Source organism: Garra rufa, chromosome 7 (genome assembly GCF_049309525.1).
Source record: "Garra rufa chromosome 7, GarRuf1.0, whole genome shotgun sequence".
NCBI lineage: Eukaryota > Metazoa > Chordata > Actinopteri > Cypriniformes > Cyprinidae > Garra > Garra rufa.
In genome coordinates this window covers 6823661-6846500 of record NC_133367.1, presented here as the reverse complement: position 1 = coordinate 6846500, position 22840 = coordinate 6823661, and the positions used below count along the sequence as shown (strand labels likewise).

General features: G+C 37.6%; 1 protein-coding gene across 1 annotated transcript; it reads right to left on the bottom strand.

Annotated features, from left to right (window-relative positions):
• Positions 1 to 280: 280 nt before the first annotated feature.
• On the bottom strand, positions 281 to 22219 carry LOC141338767 (NLR family CARD domain-containing protein 3-like). The gene is made up of 10 exons (XM_073844385.1): positions 22119 to 22219; positions 21714 to 21818; positions 19611 to 19715; positions 17622 to 17697; positions 17260 to 17455; positions 15253 to 17053; positions 14324 to 14494; positions 12387 to 12560; positions 2883 to 3056; positions 281 to 819 (listed from the first exon to the last, which is right to left on the bottom strand). Exons 1-10 carry the CDS (start codon positions 22151 to 22153, stop codon positions 492 to 494), a joined length of 3165 nt encoding a protein of 1054 aa, XP_073700486.1. The 5' UTR covers positions 22154 to 22219; the 3' UTR covers positions 281 to 491.
• Positions 22220 to 22840: the final 621 nt, after the last annotated feature.

Sequence of the window (22840 nt, the reverse complement as noted above, 5' to 3'; positions counted from 1 at the left end):
GCAGATCCATCTCACTCATCGAATTACAGCAACAGGAAGAAAAATATTTTACTCGTGGACTTTTTTTTAATTCACAAATTAATTTAAGGTTAAAATATGTTGATGTAACTTGCGTTACTGAGATTGTAATGAGTAATATTACTACCCAAATTGTATTAGTAATGCATTATATTACCGCATTGCAGCAAAAAGTAATAAACTACCATAATATGTTACTCCCAACACTGTATATAAACTAATTATATTTTTCATTCTTGTTCTGTTCTGAATGATATTAAATTGAAAGGATTTGTTGTGGAGTAAGGGGGACTAAAATAGACTATAGCTATGTTTATAGTGTTTATAATGTTTGCAAACATTTCACTTTATTTACCGCTATATAAATATTTCTAAATGCAATAATGAAATGTGACTTGTTTGTGACTTATCTGTTTTTATTCTCTCTGTCTTTCAAAAACTCAAATTTATATTTTAATGATACAGCAGAAGTTTCAAAAACTTCTTGTAAAAAATAAATAAATAAAAATAAAGTACAAATATAATGTGAAGTCAAGCTCATCATGAGATATTGAGTATAAAGTGTTTTGGTTTAAACTGTTGAAGTGATTTTCATCATTTTGGTTCTTGTATGTGAATGTTACTGACCTCAATCTCTCCAGTTTACAGTGTGAATCCTTCAGTACGTCACATAAGTCATTCACTCCTGTGTTTGTTATTTCATTCCAGCTCAGGTTCAGTTCTCTCAGGTGTGATGGGTTTGATTTCAGAGCTGAAGTCAGGATGAGACACTGTTTCTCTGTAATCCTGCATCTACACAGACTGAAGACAGAAAGAGAAAGAACAATGACTCAGATCTATGATGATCATCAGCAAATGCTATCTAATAACCAGTCACTAATAAACCATACATATCATGGAAATTTATATGAAAGAACAAACCAAGAGAGGAGTATTTGAGGACACTAGTTACAATCCAGGTCTGGATTTGTACTCACTCAACAAATAAGTGAATCAATACATAGAGTCAATATAGACACAACAGTACAATTAAATGGTCTATTTTTAATGGACGGAAATCATTAAATCAATCAAATAATTTTTAAATCAATTTTAGAGTGTAGTTTACAATATCTAACTATACAAATATACAAAATATTATACTAAATGATACACATTTCCCTTAATAAAAGAGTTAGTGAAATATATTAGGGATGCTCCAATCCGTCTTTTTTGCCTCCAATACCTAGGGTTTGATATCGGCCAATACAGATTCCAATCCGATACCAGTAAAATTATAAAAAAAAAAAAATTGCCATTTAAATAAATGTAGAATTTATATATCTCTGTGCTTGGAACTGAAAATCATTCTTTCACACAGTTTCAATGACTGTTTCATTATAAAGAAAATAATAATAATAAATCTGAAAAAAAAAAAAAAAAAAAAAAAAAAAAAATAATATATATATATATATATATATATATATATATGTATATTCTAGGGGTGGGATGAGACAAGATGAGATTTTAACTTTTTTTTTAAAGAAATCCTCAAAGATTAAATATATAGGGAAAAATAGTATATGTTTAACTGAAAAACACAAAATGCATGTGCATTTTGATATGAACTTTATGTACTTTATGAAATTAAACTTATATTGTAATGAAGCTGCATGATTCTTGATAAACTGAAAATCACATTTTTTAAAAAAGAATTGGAGATCATGATTCTGAAGGAAAAAAAAAGACAAAAAATCTAAACAAAATAATAATTTACCAGTGGTTCTGACAAAATGTTCATTTCTGAAGTCTTTTAAAACATATATTCAAACAAAATAAAAAGTAAAAAAATGAAGCAGTCAGTGTCTCAATTAATAGACTTGTTTCTCTATTGCAATCTCCTGTATAAAATGATTCAATGATAAATACTTTTATAAACGTGCAGCTGTTGCCACCTCCTGATGGAAGAAGATAAGCGTTACAGTACATACAAGTGTTAAGATACTTTCGTTTTGATATAAATATAATTTAATAAGGCAACAACATATGATAGAATAAAACTAATAATGGACACAACACTTCGCATTGAAAAGTTCAAAACATGGAAGAGAAATCCGTAGTTTATATCTGTGCAACAGTTTATTGAGGCTTTTTTTGTCTTAAATTTGAGTTACTGTGTGCATTAAAAACTATTTATATTCCCGTGTTTCTCCCGTGTTTTGTTCTCATAGACAACAGGTAGCAAGAAACATGATTTAGAAACAACATTAAACTCCAGAACGATAAAGTCCTTTTAAGCGAAATCAGAGACATTTATCCACAAATCAAGCATAATAACAGTAACACAGTATGATCTTGGAGAGAGCTTTACCGAACTGACTGTCGTAACTGAACGTGAGCAGGGTTTGAAGTCTGAATAAACGACTGACTGCCACAGCGGAGAGAAGAGTTTGTGTGAACTTTAATGTTAATGTAAATAATCATATGTACCTCACATCAAGCTATCGTATGGCTTCAGAAAACCTGGAATATAGTGCATGAAAACAGTATTGTGCTTTATTCCGCTTTTATACGGCTTAAAGGTAACAGAGAGGGCAGATCCAAATCCGATATTGTGCGTATTATTCTATGACCGATACTTGATCCGACAAAGCATGCCAGTATCAGAGCCGATACCCGATATGAATATCGGATCGGAGCATCCCTAAAATATATCATTAGTCAAGTATAAATCTAACTGTCAGAAACATCTACTCTCATTTGTTAGATTGTTTTTTTACACTTCTGTTTTGTTTCACAGCAAAGATGTCAAGAGTCCAGTGGTCCTAATCTAAACAGTGAACTTTAATCTGACTGTAACTGCTGTACAGTATAATGATACTAACTGTAGTTTCTCCAGCTTGAATTGTGGGTTCATCAGTAGATCACTGAGGTTTTTCACTCCAGAGTCTCCTAGTTCATTCCAGGCCAGGTTCAGTTCTCTCAGGTGTGATGGGTTTGATTTCAGAGCTGAAGTCACAGCAGAACAACCTTCATCTGTAATACTGCATCTATACAGACTGAAGACAGAAAGAGAAAGAACAATGACTCAGATCTATGATGATCATCAGCAAATGCCATACATTCACCATTCAGCAAAATTAGCCATTAAGATGTTAGCTATTTATCCAAGTTATGAAACTTCACTTGATAACATTATCTACATTAGTTAACATAAACTAATGATGAACAACTTGCATTTAATAACCTTAAAGGTTGTATCAGCGATTTCTAGCCTGAAACATAAAGTGTAAAATTCAGCTGATCTTTCATCACGATCCGCTCGCTGCCTGCCCCATAAATTGTCTGTGAAAAAAACGCGTCTCTCTGGTCAGCCTAGGGTCCGAGATATGCCAAAAAAACAATCGGCACTACCAACCTTTCCACAGCAAAAACAAACATTGTTCCAACCAATCAGCGTCAGGGCTTTGGTGTTGTGGACTTTCGCTCCGCCTCCCTCACATCCCTGCACCAGTAGGAAAGTCCACAACACGAACCCCCTGACGCTGATTGGTTGGAACACGGTTTGTTTATCTGTGGAATAGTTGATAGCGCCGATTGTTTTTTTGGCATATCTCGGACCCTAGGCTGACCAGAGAGATGCGTTTTTTTCACTGGCAATTTATGGGGCAGGCAGTGAGCGGATCGTGAATAAAGGTCAGCTGAATTTGACACTTTATGTTTTAGGCTAGAAATCGCTGATACAACCTTTAATGTAAGTTTCAACATTTACTAATACCGTTTTAAATTCAAAAGTTTTCTGTTAATTAGTAAATACACTGTGTGTGAACTGACATGAACAATGATTAATTATATAAACAAACATGAACAGATTAATAAATGCTGTCAAAATATGTTTAATAGCTAATGTTAACTAATGAAATTGTTACTGTCTACTATTGTCATAAATCACTTTAGTCTCACGGATCAATGTTCAAACATACTGTAGACTAAACAATTACAAGTCAACAACAAAGACAGTTTGCTTATAAAAATATTATACTTTGCACATGTGTTTATTTAATGAATAAACATATTTCCTTAAACTGAAGACATTCAAATAAGTTTTGAAAAGGTAGTTCATTTACTTTAGTGCTGCACTGATCAGGACATTTGAGGCAGATACTGATCACTGATTCTTAAAATGCTCTTGTTCAGTTTTTACAATTAACAGTATATGCTGCACCAAAATTAGACATTTTACATTTTGGAAAACAAACTTTAAATTAAAAGCAGTTATGAAAACTCTTACATACCAGCAATCAGTAAACATGATTATATTCAGCAGTCATATGTTTATCTTACTTTGCCACTTATCTTTAATTAAACTCTGAAAGTGTAGATTTTCTCTTTTAAATCAATGTTGGATTTCCAAATCCCTGTTTGTGGAACTAATAATCATTCTTTTACAATCAAATATACATCCAAACATTTTGTAAAAAATCATTATTTGGTGGGGAACAAATAAAAGTGCAGCACTAAATCTGGTAATATGTGTAAGATTGTAAAAGGGATTAATTACACATATAATTTATAATTTAGCTTAGGGAAATCGAATATGATTCAATAGGGAATTTGAACAGAATCGCCATTTTACGGCTGTTCAAGAGTCGACCTGCGATTCATTCACAAGTCTTAACAGACACTCTGCGATGGATATTACTATCCAGAATATAGTGAAAACACTATATATTAGCACAGTAGCAAAATCAGCAGTTTAAGACATTAACTTGTAAGCACAAAACACAAGATACTTATCTTTTCTAATAAAAATATGATTTTAATGGATAAACCTAACACATACAAACTAAACTAACATAAAACACACGCATTCACACAGGTTGCAGAAAGAGAAAGTGAGGAAAGAATGAGTTTAAAGGAATGAAAATCTGAAGTCCCAAGTGAGCAATATGTGCAATTGCTTAGACCTGAACAACCATCAATCACTTAATTAACCCTCGTATTGAGTCTCTCAAAGAGGTTATTAAACTTTATCAAATGCACCAGTTCAGTTAGAACCTGGAAGTTACTTGCGTTGCCTTTGTGTGAAGGGAATTCCTTTCGTCGCTCGTTCCAGAAAGGGGGTTTCCCGAGGTTGCTGATTGGTTGGTTCTGTGGTCCTTTGTGAAGTCTTCTTGGGCGTTGCCTGATGATGCGGAGTTGTGCGCTGGTTAGAGTTCGGGTCCGCGAAGGCGTTTGGGTCGGTCGCGGCTTGCACAAACTTAACTAGACACGAAACTCTCAACGGAAAGAAATAAAAGAATTAAAGTAATAGATAAGTGTGATGATCTCCTCATGTTTCCTTTAGATGAGGAGGCTGGCATTCAGGCCAGGCGGCGTCGAGACGCGGCGTGAGGGACGTAAGAGAGCTTATAGTAAAGAGATAAGAGAGAGATTTTAGGGTATTTAAACTCAGCCTTTGGACACACCCCACATGGTGTCTTGACCAATTAAAACATTGTTTTAACTAGGGTGCTGTTAGTTTCCCCACCCAAACCATAAATCACAATGTTATCTTATCAGTCCCACGGGTCCCAACTTTCCCGCTCTTTGGCAAAGTTACATTTGGACATGATTTCGATAACAAGACGAAAATACATTTTACAAAGAATTGAAGTATAGAAACATTTCAAGAATGCAATTTCGGGTTCAACCATACCAAACACCAATATAAACCAGTAAACTATTCAATAGTTATCAAAAGGGACATACACAATAAGTGATTAAAACATAATAGACAAATGTATGGGTTACATATATGAATAGGAAGTTATACATAGAAATGATGAGTTGCTCATGAGTCCTTTTTAGCATAATTTTGGGTGCATATATATCTCAATAGGCCATTTTCTGGGCCGTATTGGGAATGCGAGGGTCTGTTCTCTAAGCAGGAAGGTCGAAAGGTTAGGGAAGGAATCTCAGTGTGTGGATAGGGGGAACAAACCAAGCACAGTCTCTACTAGTGATTTTCCTCATTTGATGTTCAAGATGTGCATCTCTTAATTAATCTTGGTTACTTGCTCCAAATTTTGACAATCAACAAGGGTCCTCGTGTTAATGTTGCAAGTTCTTAGTTAGATCTGCTTCAGGCTGGCGGTCTGGCGCCAGGCTATCAAACGTCAGATTTATGAGGGGGGGCCTCTTGTAGAATGTGTGGAGTGTAAGCTGTGGAAGTGTTTTACTTCTAATCGACTCTCTTAAATTGTCTGATTCGCGCTGAAATCCTACATATCCCCTTTTCGATCGGTGATGTGTTGTTGGCAGAAGACATCGACGAGCGCTGGAGAAACAAAGGCAGAAGAAGCAGACACAAACACAGCAAACAACAAGACAACACTTCCAGGACAGTTACTGTACCGGTGCATGGCATTACGTTATTCGGGTACATGTAGTACCTGAAAATGGTCGAATTCACCTAGAAATTGTTGTTCAAATTTGTTTTCGTATAATGATGCTTTGATCAAATTTTGTGATTAAATTTGTTTGTTTATTTAAGGTTTTAAATTTAGAGACGTTCTGGTGACATCTGTGGTAAAATGATTTGACCTATCTTGCATGGAGCTCTCTGGCTCCCATTCAGTTTAGAATGGTTTGCGGATATTAGGTGTGGCAAGTCAATCCTAATATTTGACCCTTGTAGGGTGGCTAGGAGTTTCACCTGCTAAAGCAAGAGGGGAAGGAAAGCGATAGGCAAGAGGAAAAAAAAACAACAAAACAAAACAGAAAATTAGCTGCGGGTTTTACTAGTCAGGGTTGCGAGTACTATTGAGCTAGGATGGCAGGTGCAGCTGATGTGTCATGTACCTTAACATAGTGTCAGGTGTTCTACCTGGGGTGAGGATAGTTGCATGTTTCTTCCTGGTGGATGTAAAACTATGTTAAGCTGAGATTTGAATATTCTACTCGTGGGAAGAATATGTTTGTCAAAGGTGTTATCAGTAGGTGTGGTTACCTCTGGGTTGTGAATGTTAATTGTGTAGTGTATGTATGGTCAGATCTGTTTCAGTCTGTTTTGGCTCCCCCTTTTCTTGTAGGTCGGTGAAGATGCTCTCTGCATCCTTGGCTTGGATGAGGGTGTGTTCAGATGGGGGTCAGTCCAGCAAGGCAGGAAGTTCTTTAACAGACAGTCGGAGTTAGTTTGGCATGGCTGTGTGAAGCTGGGGTGCAAAACTTTGTCTCCTATGTTGCATTTCACTTGTGATGCCTTCTGGTTGTGGCAGACTTTCTGACCTTCTGTGCTTTAGTGGTTGCTGTTGCACAGACATGAATGTGGTTCATGGAGTTGAAGTTCATTTGACAGTTTCTTTGGAAGTGATGGGTGACTGAGGTGATGTTCTTTGGTAGCTCAGAGTTTTCATCAGCGGTTGGCCGTGAGAGACTTGTTTGTTCTGGGTGGTTGTTGAACAGGTGCTTGTCATCTCTGATGCGGTGGTGTACCAGGTGATCGTCGGCCTTCCGTTCTGTCGCTGTTCACAGCGAGCATGACTTCTGTTTCTAGTCATTCTTGTCTAGCTGGTTTTCAAGGAACTCTTTCAGTTGTTTCATGACTTGTTCTTCTGAGGGTGAACAGTCTTGTTCTTGTGTAGACTTAGCACTGTGGATGTCTAAGTGGTGCTGATGTGGGTTCTGTCTTTGCTTACCCACTCTAGTTGCAGTTGGACAAGCCGTTCGTTTGGCTTTGCACGTCCAGTTAGGTTTCCAGCTGATCCTTTCTTTTGGGTTTCTTGAGAAGTGTGGCTGGTCCCATGGCTTTTCCCAGCAGTTGGGCTGATAGCTGTTGCGGACATGGGGCTCACATTCTCTTTGCTCTTGATGGAAGACTCGGGTGTTGTGATGCCACTGGCTGTCGTCCAGTGCAAGGCTTGAGTTCAAGAGTGTGGAGGTTTTGTTACCTTTCTTTGAGGCCATCTTTTGCTTGGTGTAGGCCTTCTGTGTTAGATCGCGCAACTGTTGGATGGTCATGGAGCGCGGACAGGCCATGACACCGAGATGACGACTGACTCCAGGGTGCAGATTTTTCAGGAAAAGGCTTTTGAAGCTCACCTCTTCTTCAAGGTCAGGTTTGTTGTGTGCACCGAAGTAGGCTTTTCGGAGCCGGTTATAGTAGGCTTGTGGCGTCTCTTGTCGACCTTGTTTGGTCTCCAAGGCAGTTAACAGTCCATATTCAGACTCAGGGTCTGTAAACTCTTTGATCAGGACCTCACAAAGTAGCTGGTAGTTTGACTTTGTGTGACTGAGTTGTCGATCTATGAAGTTTCGTACCTCGACACTTGACGTTGCTCTTAGGAGGTACAACCTGTCTCTGTCAGTCACATGAGGTCTCATTTCTAAATGAAAATTAATATCTTGCAGGTGGGCCTGGATGTCGTGGCCCTCTTTGGAGTTCGGGTCAAACTGGCTGATGCTTTTAGACAGCTTGTTGAGGTCTTTGATGGTCAACCCATGTGCAGCTCCAAGGTCTGCTTGGATGGGGTCTCTGCTTTCAGTGACGGGAATGAGTTGTGTGGCGAAGGCCAGTGAGGTTTCGGGTGGTGGCCCTTCGCTTCTTTCATTGGATGCCAGTTCTTGGATGTGAGACTTAGCTCTGCTCAGCAGTGGTGAGGCTGAGATATGTTTCTCTCTTCTTGGCTCTTGTTTCAGCTCACAAGCATCTTTGAGTTCTTTTCTGACCATGTAGAGCTCATCGTTGACATCATGTAGATGTTGGGTCAGATTGTCTATTTCAGTGCTGCACCTTTCAAGGTGGTCTTCTAAGGCACTGATTTCAGCATTCTTGTCGCTGATGTCGTTCTTGGCTTTCTCTAGTAGCTGTTCGGCATACTGGAGTCTGTTTACCAGGTCTCCCTGGGCAGCCTTTGCTTGTTGCTGGTCAAGTTGAGCTGTTGCCAGGGCTGCTTGGAGCCTTTTAACTTGTTCCGTTGTTTCCTGCTCCCTCTCGTTGGGTGCTTTGAGTTGATCTTGAACTTTCACTTCCAGCTTGTCTATGCGGCGTTGAGCACGTGACAGCTCCTCTTGGAGATGGGTGATGTGCTGGTCGCTCAGTTTCAGCTGGGTTGTGAAGGCATAGCTTAGGGAGCTAGTGATTTTGACTAGCTCTTCGTGGTTGTTGTTCTGGCTTGAATCTTGTGTCAGGAACCTTCTCATTAAGAATAATAACAGTTCAAAGGTCTTGGGGGTGAGGCTGTCCGTCATGCCTCTCAGCCAAGTGTTCACATCTTCCCCGTGGGCAAGGGGGTCTACAGTCTGTGGCATGTTTGCACGCTGAGGAGAAGGGAGACTGACACAGATCTGTGTGAGGTAGAAGCCTGTGTGGTGGGACAACTAAGTGTTGTGTCAGTGATTGTGAACCCCTAATGAAATGTGGTGATGATAGTGTTGGTCTCAGGGTGTCTAGGTAGACTAGTGATGTGAAGACTTCGTCACTCTAATGAGGAAGAGGAAAAAAGAGAAAAAGGTGAAAACAAGTCAGTGAAATAAAACAATTCCCTTTTCCAATGGGAGGAATTTTACTTAGATTTTGTAAAAGGGTAAACAATATTATTATATCTCTGTTCGAGATGTGAGAATATAATAATAATGCTGGTATCTCTTTTCTTAGTCTGACAGGATTGACACCGAACACCTTACGGTTGGACCGCTTACCAAGGAGGCTTCGAAAGCGACGGGTGTTCAACACTTATCTCTAATAATTGATCTCAGTATGGGATGAGATGCCAAAATTTTGGAATGCGTTTTCAAACTCAGGGAGGTTAGGAAGAACGAAGGAGGGTTTGATTACAATCAAATTCATAAGGATGATTACTGTTCTTTGACAAGATTTTGCATTTCATTTACTTAGAATCGATTGATGGTTCTTACAGGTCCCTGCAAATGTGAGGAGTAAAGAAAAAAGAAAGCAGGAGAGATTTGATTGGAAGGGAAAGGAAGACGACTCAGTAAATTGAGTGGATCGGGTCCACTCACAGGCTGCGTGGCTGTTATACCCAACTACGAGTAGAGCGTTTATAGTTGCTGCACAACTAATAAAACAACAATAAAATTTAAGTGAAAGAGAGTTGTCTTTCTAATTTATTTGAACTCGTAGTAAGGGATAACAATGTCTCCTATTAAGGCTCAGGTGTGTCGTTCCCAAGCTAGGATACAAGGAGATAAAGGAGAAAGGTAAAGTAGAATGAAATTAAAGTAATAAGTGGCAAAATAATCAAAATGAAATTAAGTGCAGGAAGAAAAAACAAAATAAATAACTAAATAAAATAAAATAAAAATGGAGGTTAATTGTATAACCAAGAAAGGAAGCAATAGGGGTAAAAACGCAATTAAAGAAATGAGTAAGTGTGATTCTGAATAGAATCTGTTGATAGGGGTAACAAATCAATTAGGTAAAAATAATTTAACCTTAACTTTCAAAGTTCAAGGCTTATTAGTACCTAAAATTATTGACCTAAAAGAGAGAGTACTAGAAATAATGATCATATGAAATGACCAGATGAGGAAATTCCAATGAGTCCAAATAAATTTAATGTTTGAATTAAATTTGAATTTGTCACAATTAATAATTGTGAAGTAATATTCCCCTTTCTAGTAAAATGCATATAAAGTGGTAAAGTTAGAAAATTGAGAAATAGGACAGAAAAATAGACCAACAGGTGTATTAGTTCAGAGGTTTAAAGGGTTAAATCACTTTAGCTTTGCCCACACACACTTTATTCAACCACTGGATGTTAATGCTAACTGCTAACCTTTGAGGCTAATCTTTAGCATAGACTTCAATGTAAAAGCAACAGTTTCGTTAGCTTAGCAATAGCAACACCGTAGAGTTTGTTTATAGTATGACGTCAATGTGCTGCGCGTGCGCAGTTCAGAGTAGCTCCGGAAGTAGGTTAAGACTTCCGAGTCACCATCGTAGCTACGGCAACCAAAACAAACTATAGTGAGCTAAGCACATGAAGCATTACATTGCAAGTTCAGTTAAGCATGTTACATGAAATGGCAGCGCATTTCAACACTGTACGCATAACAAGACCACTTCTAGTTGGTTTTGCGATGTGGCGCTTTAAACTCTTAGTTCGTTCAGAGTTGGGTTTAAACTTTATTTAAGTGGCAGCTTGGCGCTGCAAATGAGGAAACAAAATAATAAATGATCTCGGCGGATCTGATTTTCCTCATTTGATGTTCAAGATGTGCATCTCTTAATTAATCTTGGTTACTTGCTCCAAATTTTGACAATCAACAAGGGTCCTCGTGTTAATGTTGCAAGTTCTTAGTTAGGTCTGCTTCAGGCTGGCGGTCTGGCGCCAGGCTATCAAACGTCAGATTTATGAGGGGGGGCCTCTTGTAGAATGTGTGGAGTGTAAGCTGTGGAAGTGTTTTACTTCTAATCGACTCTCTTAAATTGTCTGATTCGCGCTGAAATCCTACATATGTTACACATTGCTATTTACATTGATAAAAGGCATTTATGAAAAACAATATAATTCGTCATAAATATATACTATAAAAACAAAATACTTTTTAATGAGGCATCAACATATGATAGATAGACAGTGATAGACAATGCAGAGAAAACTAGCTTGTGAAACTGAATGTTTTTGCACCAAGGGTCTGAGAGCAACACATTTTTAATTTCTCTGTATGTATGTGCTGTACATGTGACAGAATTGACAATAAAGCAGACTTTGACTTTGATCATCAGTACAACAAAACCCAAAGCATCTGATATGATCATTCTGCTAAAACAAATTGTCCAGATTAGTGTGTAGATAAAAAATAAAATTTTACATGTCATTTATGGCATGTAAAATGCAAAGCTTCTTCAGCCTGCTGCCATCAGGGAGGAGACTGCGGAGTCTCCAGGCCAGGACCAGCAGACTGAAGGACAGCTTCATCCATCAGGCTGTTAGGAAGCTCAACTCTCTCCTGGCTCAAATGCACGCACACACACACTCTCTTTGTGTAGCATTGGTCTGCTATCTACCTCATACTACTCATAGTCTACCTCATAAGACTCTTGTCCGTTTAAGGCTGCTCTCAATCACTTTATCACTTTATCACACTAACAAGCTCTATTTGCACTGTATGTCTGCATTTGCACCATGTCTTGTTTGCACTCTCTGCCATGTGCCCATGCTTGTATATTGTATTTGTTTTTTATATTATAGGTATAATTGTATTTATACATACTTTTTATTCTTTTTTTTATTCTACTTTTTGTATTGAATGTCATCTGTTTTCCACCTAGGGTCTGAGAGTAACACAATTTCAATTCTCTCTATGTCCTGTACATGTGGCAGAATTGACAATAAAGCTAACGTTGATTTAACTTTCTGTAACATTATTTGATCAGGTCTCACCTCAGTGTCTTGAGTTGACAGTTTGGATCCTGTAGTAAATCACTGAGCTCCTTCACTCCTGATTGTCCAGGATAATTATCTGTGAGATCCAGCTCTATCAGGTGTGAAGGGTTTGATCTCAGAGCTGAAGACAGGGCTTTATAACCTTCTTCAAAGATCCTGCAGTTTGAAAGCCTAGAACCAGAATGAAAATGTCACATTCAGATGATTAATCAGTTATTCTAGAAATGACCTAAACAATGAAAATCCCTAAACAGAATTATATTTTATTCCTTACACAAATGAACTAAACCTTAGTTGTAAAGCTAAATCTAACAAATCAATATTGAATTAAATCAAATGGTTACACAACAAAATCTCTGGTGTTGAAATCGCAGTGTTAAAGGCTTTTGGAGTGAAGTGTTAAAGGGATAGTTCACCCAAAAATGAAAATTTGATGTTTATCTGCTTACCCCCAATGCATCCAAGATGTAGGTGACTTTGTTTCCTCAGAAAAACACAAACGAAGATTTTTAATGAAAACCGGTGCAGTCTGCCAGCCTTATCATAGATGTGGATGGGCACCAAACCTTTAAAAGTAAACTAAAACATGCACAGACAAATCCAAATTACACCCTGCGGCTCGTGACGATACATTGATGTCCTAAGACACGAAACGATCGGTTTTTGTGAGAAACTGAACAGTATTTATATAATTTTTTACCTTTGATACACAGCCACGTCCATCTCTCCTGAGCACGAGTTTGGCATCAGTCACGTCACATGTGCACGCGCTCTGTCGTAGAATACGCAAACGCCGGAAGCGATCTGTCGCATGAATACGACACTCATTGTTTCCACACTGCACAAAGATTGTGGGTTTAGCGGCTATTCAAAATGGTAATTACTTGCGCGTATCCTGATTGTTTAAACCGATTTTAAAGCTAAAAGATTATGTTTGCTTGCACAAACTCATCCGGGACTTTTAACTAATTTCCCCTTACGGCGTTTGCGTATTCTACGCCAGAAGCGCGTGCACATGTGACGTGACTGAAGCCAAACTCGTGCTCATGACAGATGGACGTGGCTGTGTATCAAAGGTAAAAAATGATATAAATACTGTTCAGTTTCTCGGAAAAAACGATCGTTTCGTGTCTTAAGACATCAATGTATCATCACGAGCCGCAGGGTGTAATTTGGATTGCATGTTTTTGTTTACTTTTAAAGGTTTGGTGCCCATCCACTTCCATGATAAGGCTGGCAGACTGCACCGGTTTTCATTAAAAATCTTCGTTTGTATTTTTCTGAGGAAACAAAGTCACCTACATCTTGGATGCATTGGGGGTAAGCAGATAAACATCAAATTTTCATTTTTGGGTGAACTATCCCTTTAAAGTTGTGGTGTTGAATTTTGGGGGATTAACACTAGCTAGTGTAAACAGCGCCCTCTGGCTGGTGTTAATATGGAGAGTTAACTTTATTAACACAGCTGAGTGTTATTAGTCACATCTGGGACATTTGTAAATTAGGGCGGGATTTTTTTAAAGTCCTTTAGGATTGTAATTGTCAGACTGTACGAACTTGCTGATCATGTGAGACTGGGATCTCGTTGTTATTAATGTCAGACTGTATGACAGTCAAGTCAAATTACATTATCAACCTGAAAACGTTCAGTGTCTGCGAGCTGAATAATGTGGGGCTGAAATATCGGATATCGTGAAAAGTAAACAAACAGCGGCAATACCAGCGTATTTAAGAAGAATAATATTAGGAGCACTACACACCCACATGAAAACAGCGGTGGAACTGGTGTTTATTATAGCAAAGGCAACATATCAGATGTATTTCGTGAGCGGAGGACGGGTGAACTGAAAATTATGTGGATACAGGGCGCAGCATCTGGTTTTCAGCTTATGGTTTTGTTGAGCTCAATTTTGGTCTATTGTCACAAAACTTACCTCAGTATCTCCAAATGACACTTCATATTTCCCAGTCCAGTGCAGAGCAGCTTCACTCCTGAATCCTGCAGATTATTATTGCTCATGTCCAGCATTTTCAGATTGGTATCTGATCCAAGAACTGTAGCCAGAGCTGAACAGCTTTTGTCTGTTAAGCCACAATCATTTAGCCTATGATAGAAATAAGGTTACAGAATCATTAGATTAAATACATTTGCTAAATACAAACAATAAATAATAATAGCTAATCTATAGCTTTAATTACAATGAATCGTACATTTGAATATGTCAGTTTCATGGTTTTAAGGAAAAGCATTACTGAGTGAATTCTAATTAAACCCCACAACCATTGCAATCATGTGCTCAACATGGCTGTAAAACATGATGTAAAAACACAAAGCTCTTTACAGAATGCTCACAAAAAATATGCACAGGGATATTTTAAAGCTACTGCCTATCAGCGGGTACCACATTGACCCAGTATTTGGTATTACTGGTACTGCAGAAAGACTGGAATTATACATTAATATAAATCACAATCACTAGTTACTGTAGCTGATTATTTGTTGACATTTACTGCACACATTTGAGTGGACATTTGATGTGACTAAACATCATCATTTAAAATACAAACAGCATACAAACTCAGCATTCCTGAACAAAGCACTTTCTGCTACTAACAATAATAGTTTCATGAAAAAAAAAAAACTCTTCATTCTCAGCTAAAGAAAAACACAAAAATATTTTCCAGAAACACAATAAATAATTTTCCAGAACAGCAAGATGTTCATGACATTTTATATTTCATTAATTTCCCACACATTTTCCAGGACTAAAAAAATAAGTAATTAATTTTCCAGGTTTTCCAGGATGCATAGGAGCATAGACAAATGTTTTTGTCACATAAAAGCAAGAAACTGTTAACTTACAGAGCTCTTTTGGAGCTTTTGATGACTGCTGATAATCTAATGAGACACTCGTCTGATTTCTTGAATTTCTGAAGCTCAAACTCCTCCAGCTCCTCCTCTGATGTCAACAACACAAAGGCCAAAGCAGACCACTGGGCAGGTGAAAGATCAGCAGATGAGAGACTTCCTTTGCTAAGGTGGGTCTGAATGTCTTTCACCAGAGTTTGGTCGTTCAGTTCATTCAGGCAGTAGAACAGATTGATGGATCTCTCTGGAGACAGATTAGCTTCAAATTTCTGCTTGATGTACTGAATTATTTCCTTTTTGCTCTTGTCATTGTCATTTTGCTGTGTCAACAGACCCTGTAAGAGTCGCCGATTGGACTGGAGAGACAAACCAAGGAGGAATCGAAGAAAAAGATCCAGATGTCCATTATCACTCTCTAGTGCCTTGTCCACTGCAGTCTTGAGCAAATCAATCATGGTTTGACTTTTGCGAAAAAATATTCTTTTCTTTTTAATGTTTAGATGTGCATAAAGAGCTGCAATAAACTCTTGAATGCTTAAGTGAACAAAGCAGTACATGGTACCAAGAACAATCCCAGTTTCCTCCTTAAAGATCTGGGTACACATGCCTGAATACACTGATGCCTTATAGACGTCAATACCACAGGCTTCCAGATCTGTGTCATAGAAGATCACATTGTTTCTTTCCAGCTGATGAAATGCCAGTTTCCCCAGTGAATAGATGGCATCTTTATCCCAGGATACATCTGGTGTATATTCTCCATCAAACTTTTGTCTGCTCTGCTGGATCTGAAATCTGAGAAAGTGTGTGTACATTTGTGTCAGAGTCTTGGGAGTGTCTTCAGTATTTGACTCCTGCAGTGTTTTGGAGGCATCATCAGCCTGGTTGTTTTTCACAACATTATTTCTTTTTGCCTCTAAAATGTTCTGAAGAACAGTGGCTGAAATCCAGCAGAAGACTGGGATGTGGCACATGATAAAGAGACTCTTTGATTGTTTAACATGATTGATAATTTCTTTGGCCAGATTCTCATCTGTGACTCTTTTTCTGAAGTACTCCTCCTTGTGTGCATCATTGAATCCTCGTATCTCTGTCAGCCGGTCGATACAGTCAGGAGGAATCTTACTGGCAGCTGCTGGTCTGGTGGTGATCCAGATGAGAGCGGAAGGAAGCAGATTTCCCTTGATGACGTTTGTCAGGAGAACATCCAGAGAGACTGGTGAAGATACATCATTAAATGTCTCATTAACCTTAAAGTTTACAGGAAGTCGGCATTCATCTAGTCCATCAAGAATGAACAGTACTTTTTGATTCCTTCTTGTAAGGTTCAGATTTTTTGTCTCTGGGAAAAACTGAGTTAAAAGGTCCATCAAACTTAGTTTTTCTTTTTCCTTTAAGTTCATCTCTCTGAATGGAAGAGGAAATATAAAGCTGATATCTTGATTTTCTTTTCCTTCGGCCCAATCCAGAACAAACTTTTGCACAGAGAATGATTTTCCGATGCCAGCAACTCCTTTTGTCAGTACAGTTCTGATCTGCTTGTCTTGTTCAGGTGCTTCAAACAAATTTTTGCACTCAACCTGTATTTCTTGTGATTCATGACGTCTGGAAGCAACTTCAATCTGTCTTACCTCATGTTCAGTATTGACCTGTTCACTACAACCCTGAGTGATATAGAGATCTGTGTAGATGTTATTCAGAAGTGTAGAGTCACCTTGCTTTGCAATTCCTTCAAACACACACTGATATTTCTTCTTAAGGCTGCATTTTAGCTGATGAACGAAGGTCAGCTCATCTAAACAGAAATAAAATATACAGATTGTTTAGTCTCTGGGTTCGTTATGTACAGAACAGAATGTGGAAGTCTAAAGGAAGTCTGTCACTGGAAGAAACAGGGCAAGTTATGAACACATGATATGAAAGACATAAGAGTCATAACAGTGATTGTTGAAGAGAAAACATATTGACACAGTGCTGGAAGCAGCTAACAGAGTCTCTTACCTACTAGAGTATCAGCAGCTTCATTTTGTTTCATCTCTCTCAGGAAGTAGAGTGTGAGATCAAGAGCTGCTTCTTTGATACTGCATCTATTCTCATTAAAGTCCTTCACAAAGTATTGCATGTTCTCTTTTTGTAATATTTTCTTAAACATTTCCAGCTCATTCTTTAGAAAATTTATTATTTTGTTCTCAAGATCCTACAAACAAAGCAAAACGAAAATAATTTAACCAATTCCACTTCCATATTTGGTCCAAATTATATAATCAGTAATTAAAAATATTTGTAAAAAGAAACATGAAACATTGTCCAGTAACCAATCTGTTTGTTATAAATACAAACATTTATGAAAATATTTTTCCTACCTGGAAGAGTTTGTCTGTGAAATTCTTGTGGTTCCCGTTAATCTGGAAGTCTGGATCTAATGTCTCACATTGCAGCCTGTTAAAATGGTGAATAAGATGAAATGCAGTTAAGGCAAAATATTAGGAGAAATCTCTTGACATTTTTTAAAATTGAAGACAAAGATCAAGCATCAGCTGTTAATGATGCAGCTGTAAGTACACTGTGTGCATAACTATTCGGCACGTTGATATTGTGGTCATATTTTTTTTCCAAGCACATTTGACCAATTCCAAACCACATCAATCTTAATAACTACTATTCATTTTGTATTTAATTTTTTATAAGTGCTATATAATTGTCCATGAAGGCTGGAAGTGAAAAACTCCTTATATTCAGGTGTGCAGAATTATTAGGCACATTTTCTTTTACGGATAAAATGAGCCAAAAAAGAGATTTACCTCAGACTGAAAAGTCAAAAACTATTAAATGCCCATGAGAAGGATGAATTACTAATGCAATACTGGAATTTACAAAGTTAAGGCATGACCACCGGACAGAAAAATGTTTGTTTCGTCTGCATTGTCAGAAAAAAACAGGTGGAGGAGAAAAGATAAATGTTAATTGCAAAAAAGGTAAGAATTAATGTTAAGAATTAGATATGAAACCATCAGGAACCATTTAGTCTCCAGTGCCACCGTTTTCCAGAACTGCAACCTACCTTGAGTCTCCAGAAGTACAATGTGTCAGCTTCTCAGAGACTTTGCTTGGGCAAAAAATCCTAAAAAAATAACCCTCAATTAATAAGAATAACATTCTGAAGTGTTGTGAAATACATGGAGACTGTTTTTTGTAGGCTTTATAGACAGATGAGTTGAGAGTGGCTCTTGAAGGACCAGCACAACATCCTCTTGTAGCACTCTTTCAAAAATATATTTTCCAGAATCTGGCAGTAAGTTTTAAGAGTTCATTTTGGTCCATCTCTGCAAGACAGACATTTCAGGATAGGAGATGGACTAAAACTGCAGTCCCAAAACTTACTGCCAGATTCTGGAGGATAAACTGGAAAGAGTGCTACAAGAGGATGTTGTGCTGGTCCTTCAAGAGCCACTCTCAACTCATCTGTCTATAAAGCCTATACAAAAACTGTCTCCATGTATTTCACAACACTTCAGAATGTTATTCTTATTAATTGAGGGTCATTTTTTAGGATTTGTGCCCAAGCAAAGTCTCTGAGAACCTGACACATTGCACTTCTGGAGACTCAAGGTTAGGTTGCAGTTCTGGAAAATTGTGGCTCTGGAGACTAAATGGTGCCTGATGGTTTCATATCTAATTCTTAACTTTAATTCTTACTTTTTCTGCAATTAACATGCATCTCTTGCATTAGTAATTCATCCTTCTCATGGGCATTTAATCGTTTTTGACTTTTCAGTCTGAGGTAAATCTCTTTTTTGGCTCATTTTATCTGTAAAAGAAAATGTGCCTAATAATTCTGCACACCTGAATATAAGGAGTTTTTCACTTCCAGCCTTCATAGACAATTATATAGCACTTATAAATAATTAAATACAAAATGAATAGTATTTATTAAGATTGATGTGGTTTGGAACTGGTGAAATGTGCTTGGAAAAAAATATGACCACAATATCAACATGCCTTATAATTATGCACACAGTGTAAAAGCTGTTAAAATTGATGCATTTTGCACTGACAGTGGGTATTTTAATATATTGTACAGAAGTTGTCAGTGCAGTAAAGTTACATGTGTATTAAAAATATTCAATTTCAGCCTTATTTGCTCATGGTCTAAGCCTTGCTTTGAAAACCTAAAGAGAGCAGGCAGTTTGTAAATCATCTTAGTGAGAATTAGATATCTAATAGAAAAATAAGTAAAATCTAATGACAAATATTTACACTAAAATTCCATAATAAAAAGCTGAACAACTGTAAGCCTGCTCTTACAGTGGAGAAATTAGCTAGTGCCATACAATACAAAACACATAAAACACCTTTCAGTAGTTGATGGTGTTTCCTCACTGAACTCTGGTGGTTTATCTTTTGACCAGTCACTCTTCACAGACACAGAGCTGAACACATGAGAGTCTGATCGTACACTAATGACACAAAGAACAGACAAAAAAAAAAAAAAAAACATTTTACTGCAGGAGATTATTCAGTCTCATTTGAAAAAGGTCTAATGTTACAAATGATAATTTCTGTAGATAGATGGACACATTCATGTTTTATTCCAAGATCTATTTTCCATAGTGAATTTTCGCTCCCTAGTGGCTGCCTGTATAACTGTTTTACTGGAAAGAAACTCCAAACACAGTTCAGTGAAGGAGGAAGCAGAAAGTGTGTGATTTATTGTGTCATTTACAGTGATGGGAATAACGTAATTATAAATAAAAGGCTTTACTGACGGCGATATTTTTTTCAGTAACGAGTAATCAAACGAATTACTGTTTCCCACGTTACAACTCCGTTACCGTTACTGACAATAAAATGCGCGTTACTATAACTGAGAACACTGAAGCAGATTTCATGCGAGCAGCGTCTCTCTCAGCCATAGGACCTCTCTTTCACCGGTGTGTGTGTGTGTGTGTGTGTGTGTGTGTGTGTGTGTGTGTGTGTGTGTGTGTGTGTGTGTGTGTGTGTGTGTTTGTGTGTGTGTGTGTGTGTGTGTGTGTGTGTTTGTGTGTGTGTGTGTTTGTGTGTGTGTGTGTGTGTGTGTGTGTGTTGTGTGTGTGTGTGTGTGTGTGTGTGTGTGTGTGTGTGTTTGGGGTGGGACACATAACCAGCGATGATGATTGGTGTGTCTGTAAACGTGGTGTAACTGAAAACATGACGATTGGCTTAGATTGAGTAAATTTCCATTGTTTGCCAATCAATGCATAGCATGGGTGTTCACACACAAGCACACACAGTCAGTCGCACACACCAACATCCAGGAGTCACAACGATGCCAAGTCCAATAAGTTCAAAGGTAGCTTTCGCAAACTGGAAGTATGAGCACTACTTTTGCCTCGCTGAAACCGTGTCTACACCGGACACGAGCGGCGCAGTATGATGCGACGTGACAAAATACAATAGAACCTATTATGCGGTCTATACTGGATGTGGCGCGGCACGACACAGCAAATCCCAGACAGAAATCTGCTGCCGTGTTCTATTTATGACGTGCTCACACAAAGTTTAAATCATTTGCAATGGTCGCTTTGTCACGGCCAGTGTAGACAGACTTTAGCTGCATAATAGGTTCTATTGTATTTTGTCACGTCGCACCACGCGGCTCGCATCCGGTGTAGACACGGTGTGAGGTGAAGGGCAAAAATGTTTATGTAACGCGCAACTTATGCCCAAGTTGCTTGTCGGTGATTCAAATCTACTGTTTTTTTTTTTTTTTTTTGGCACTACAGTATATTATTATTATTATTATTATTATTATCATTATTATTATCATTATTATATTACATTTCTTCAGAAGCATAATTTATATTTAGACTTATTTGTTGATGAGATGTGGTCTGTGAAATAAATATTTAAAGTTCTAAACCATCTATTGTGCTTTATTGTTCCACTATAGTAATGATAATATTTATAATAATATGTTGAATTTGATAGTTGTCTCTCACGTTGTCCCACAACAACATTAAAATAGTGTAGATTAGTGTACAATGTTTTATATTTATTTTATAGTTATATTAAATTAGTTTTTTTTTTTTAATAACGCAATAGTTACTTTGCCTGGTAATTAGTTACTTTTATAATGATGTAACTCAGTTACTATTTGTGAGAAATAACTAGTAACTATAACTAATTACTTTTCTAAAGGTACATGCCCAACACTGGTCATTTACTAGTAGAGAAATTAGCTAATACTTTGCTGTAACACAAACCAAATTAAATACCTTTCAGCAGCTGAAAGAGAGCAGGCAGTTTGTAAATTATCTTTGTGAGAATTAGATATCTAATAAAAAATACTAAGTAAATACTATTGACAAATATTTACACTAACATTAATTTACATGATAAAGAGCTGACCATATGTGAGCCTGATCTTACAGTGGAGAAGTTAGCTAGTGTCATACAATACAAAACACATAAAATACCTTTCAGTAGTTGATGGTGTTTCCTCACTGAACTCTGGTGGGTTTTCTTTTGAACGGTCACTCTTCACAGACACAGAGCTGAACACATGTGAGCCTGATCTTACACTAATGACACAAAGAACAGACAAAAAAAAAAAATTACTGCAGGAGATTATTCAGTCTCATTTGAAAAGGTCTAATGTTGCAAATGATAATTTCTGTAGATAGATGGACACATTCATGTTTGATTCCAAGATTTTCCACAGTGAATTTATGCTCCCTATGGCTGCCTGTATAACTGTTTTACTGGAAAGATACTCTAAACACAGTTCAATGTAGAAGGAAGCAGAAAGTGTGTGATTTATTGTCATTTACTAGTAGAGAAATTAGCTAATGCTATGCTGCATCACAAACCAAATTAAATACCTTTCAGTAGCTGATGGTGTTTCCTCACTGAACATCAGTGGTTCACCTTTTGACTGGTCACTTTTCACAGACACAGAGCTGGACACATGAGAGCCTGGTCTTACACTAATGACACAAAGATGACAGGAAGAGCTTTTTAAAAACTTTATTATTTTAATACAATTAATTTCATAAATTCTAGAAAACTACAATATATATCTCAATGCCAAAAAAGAGAAAAGTATAAGTCCCCCTTTTTTATCACAGTCCAGAAAATGTCAGTGTCCAAGCTCTCTTCTGTCACAGCAGCAGCATCCTCATGTAACACATGGGTTTCATTTCTACTCTGTCTGCACCTACCGTTGTGCCACTGGAGCATTCACCTACATTCTCCTCATTCTTAATAGTCTCACTTTTCCGACTTTATTTAATTTATATTAGGGATGCACCGATCCTTATCGGCCGATCACTTGCGTGTTTTGTCAGTAAAGCCGGTTCTGTAATCAGAGGTAAATGCCATCAGGTGCGTGATTTCACGTTGAACCGTATATACGGTAAACAACGGCTGTGTGTAGTATATACGGCTCAACGTGAAATCACGCACCTGATGGCATTTACCGCTGATTACAAAACCGGCTTTTACTGACAAAACGCGCAAGCATGATCGGCCGATAAGGATCGGTGCATCCCTAATTCATATCTTCCCTAGCAATAGTGGCACTGACCCCAGCTTCAACACCCAT

Excerpts from the sequence above, each read along its gene's own strand:
- LOC141338767 (XM_073844385.1), bottom strand. The coding sequence starts at position 22,153 with ATGTTCAGTGAGGAAACACCATCAGCTACTGAAAG. Across the intron at positions 19,716-21,713 it reads ACACCATCAACTACTGAAAG|TGTACGATCAGACTCTCATG; the intron begins GTATTTTATGTG and ends TTGTGTCATTAG. Across the intron at positions 17,456-17,621 it reads TCACAGACAAACTCTTCCAG|GATCTTGAGAACAAAATAAT; the intron begins GTAGGAAAAATA and ends CTTTGTTTGTAG.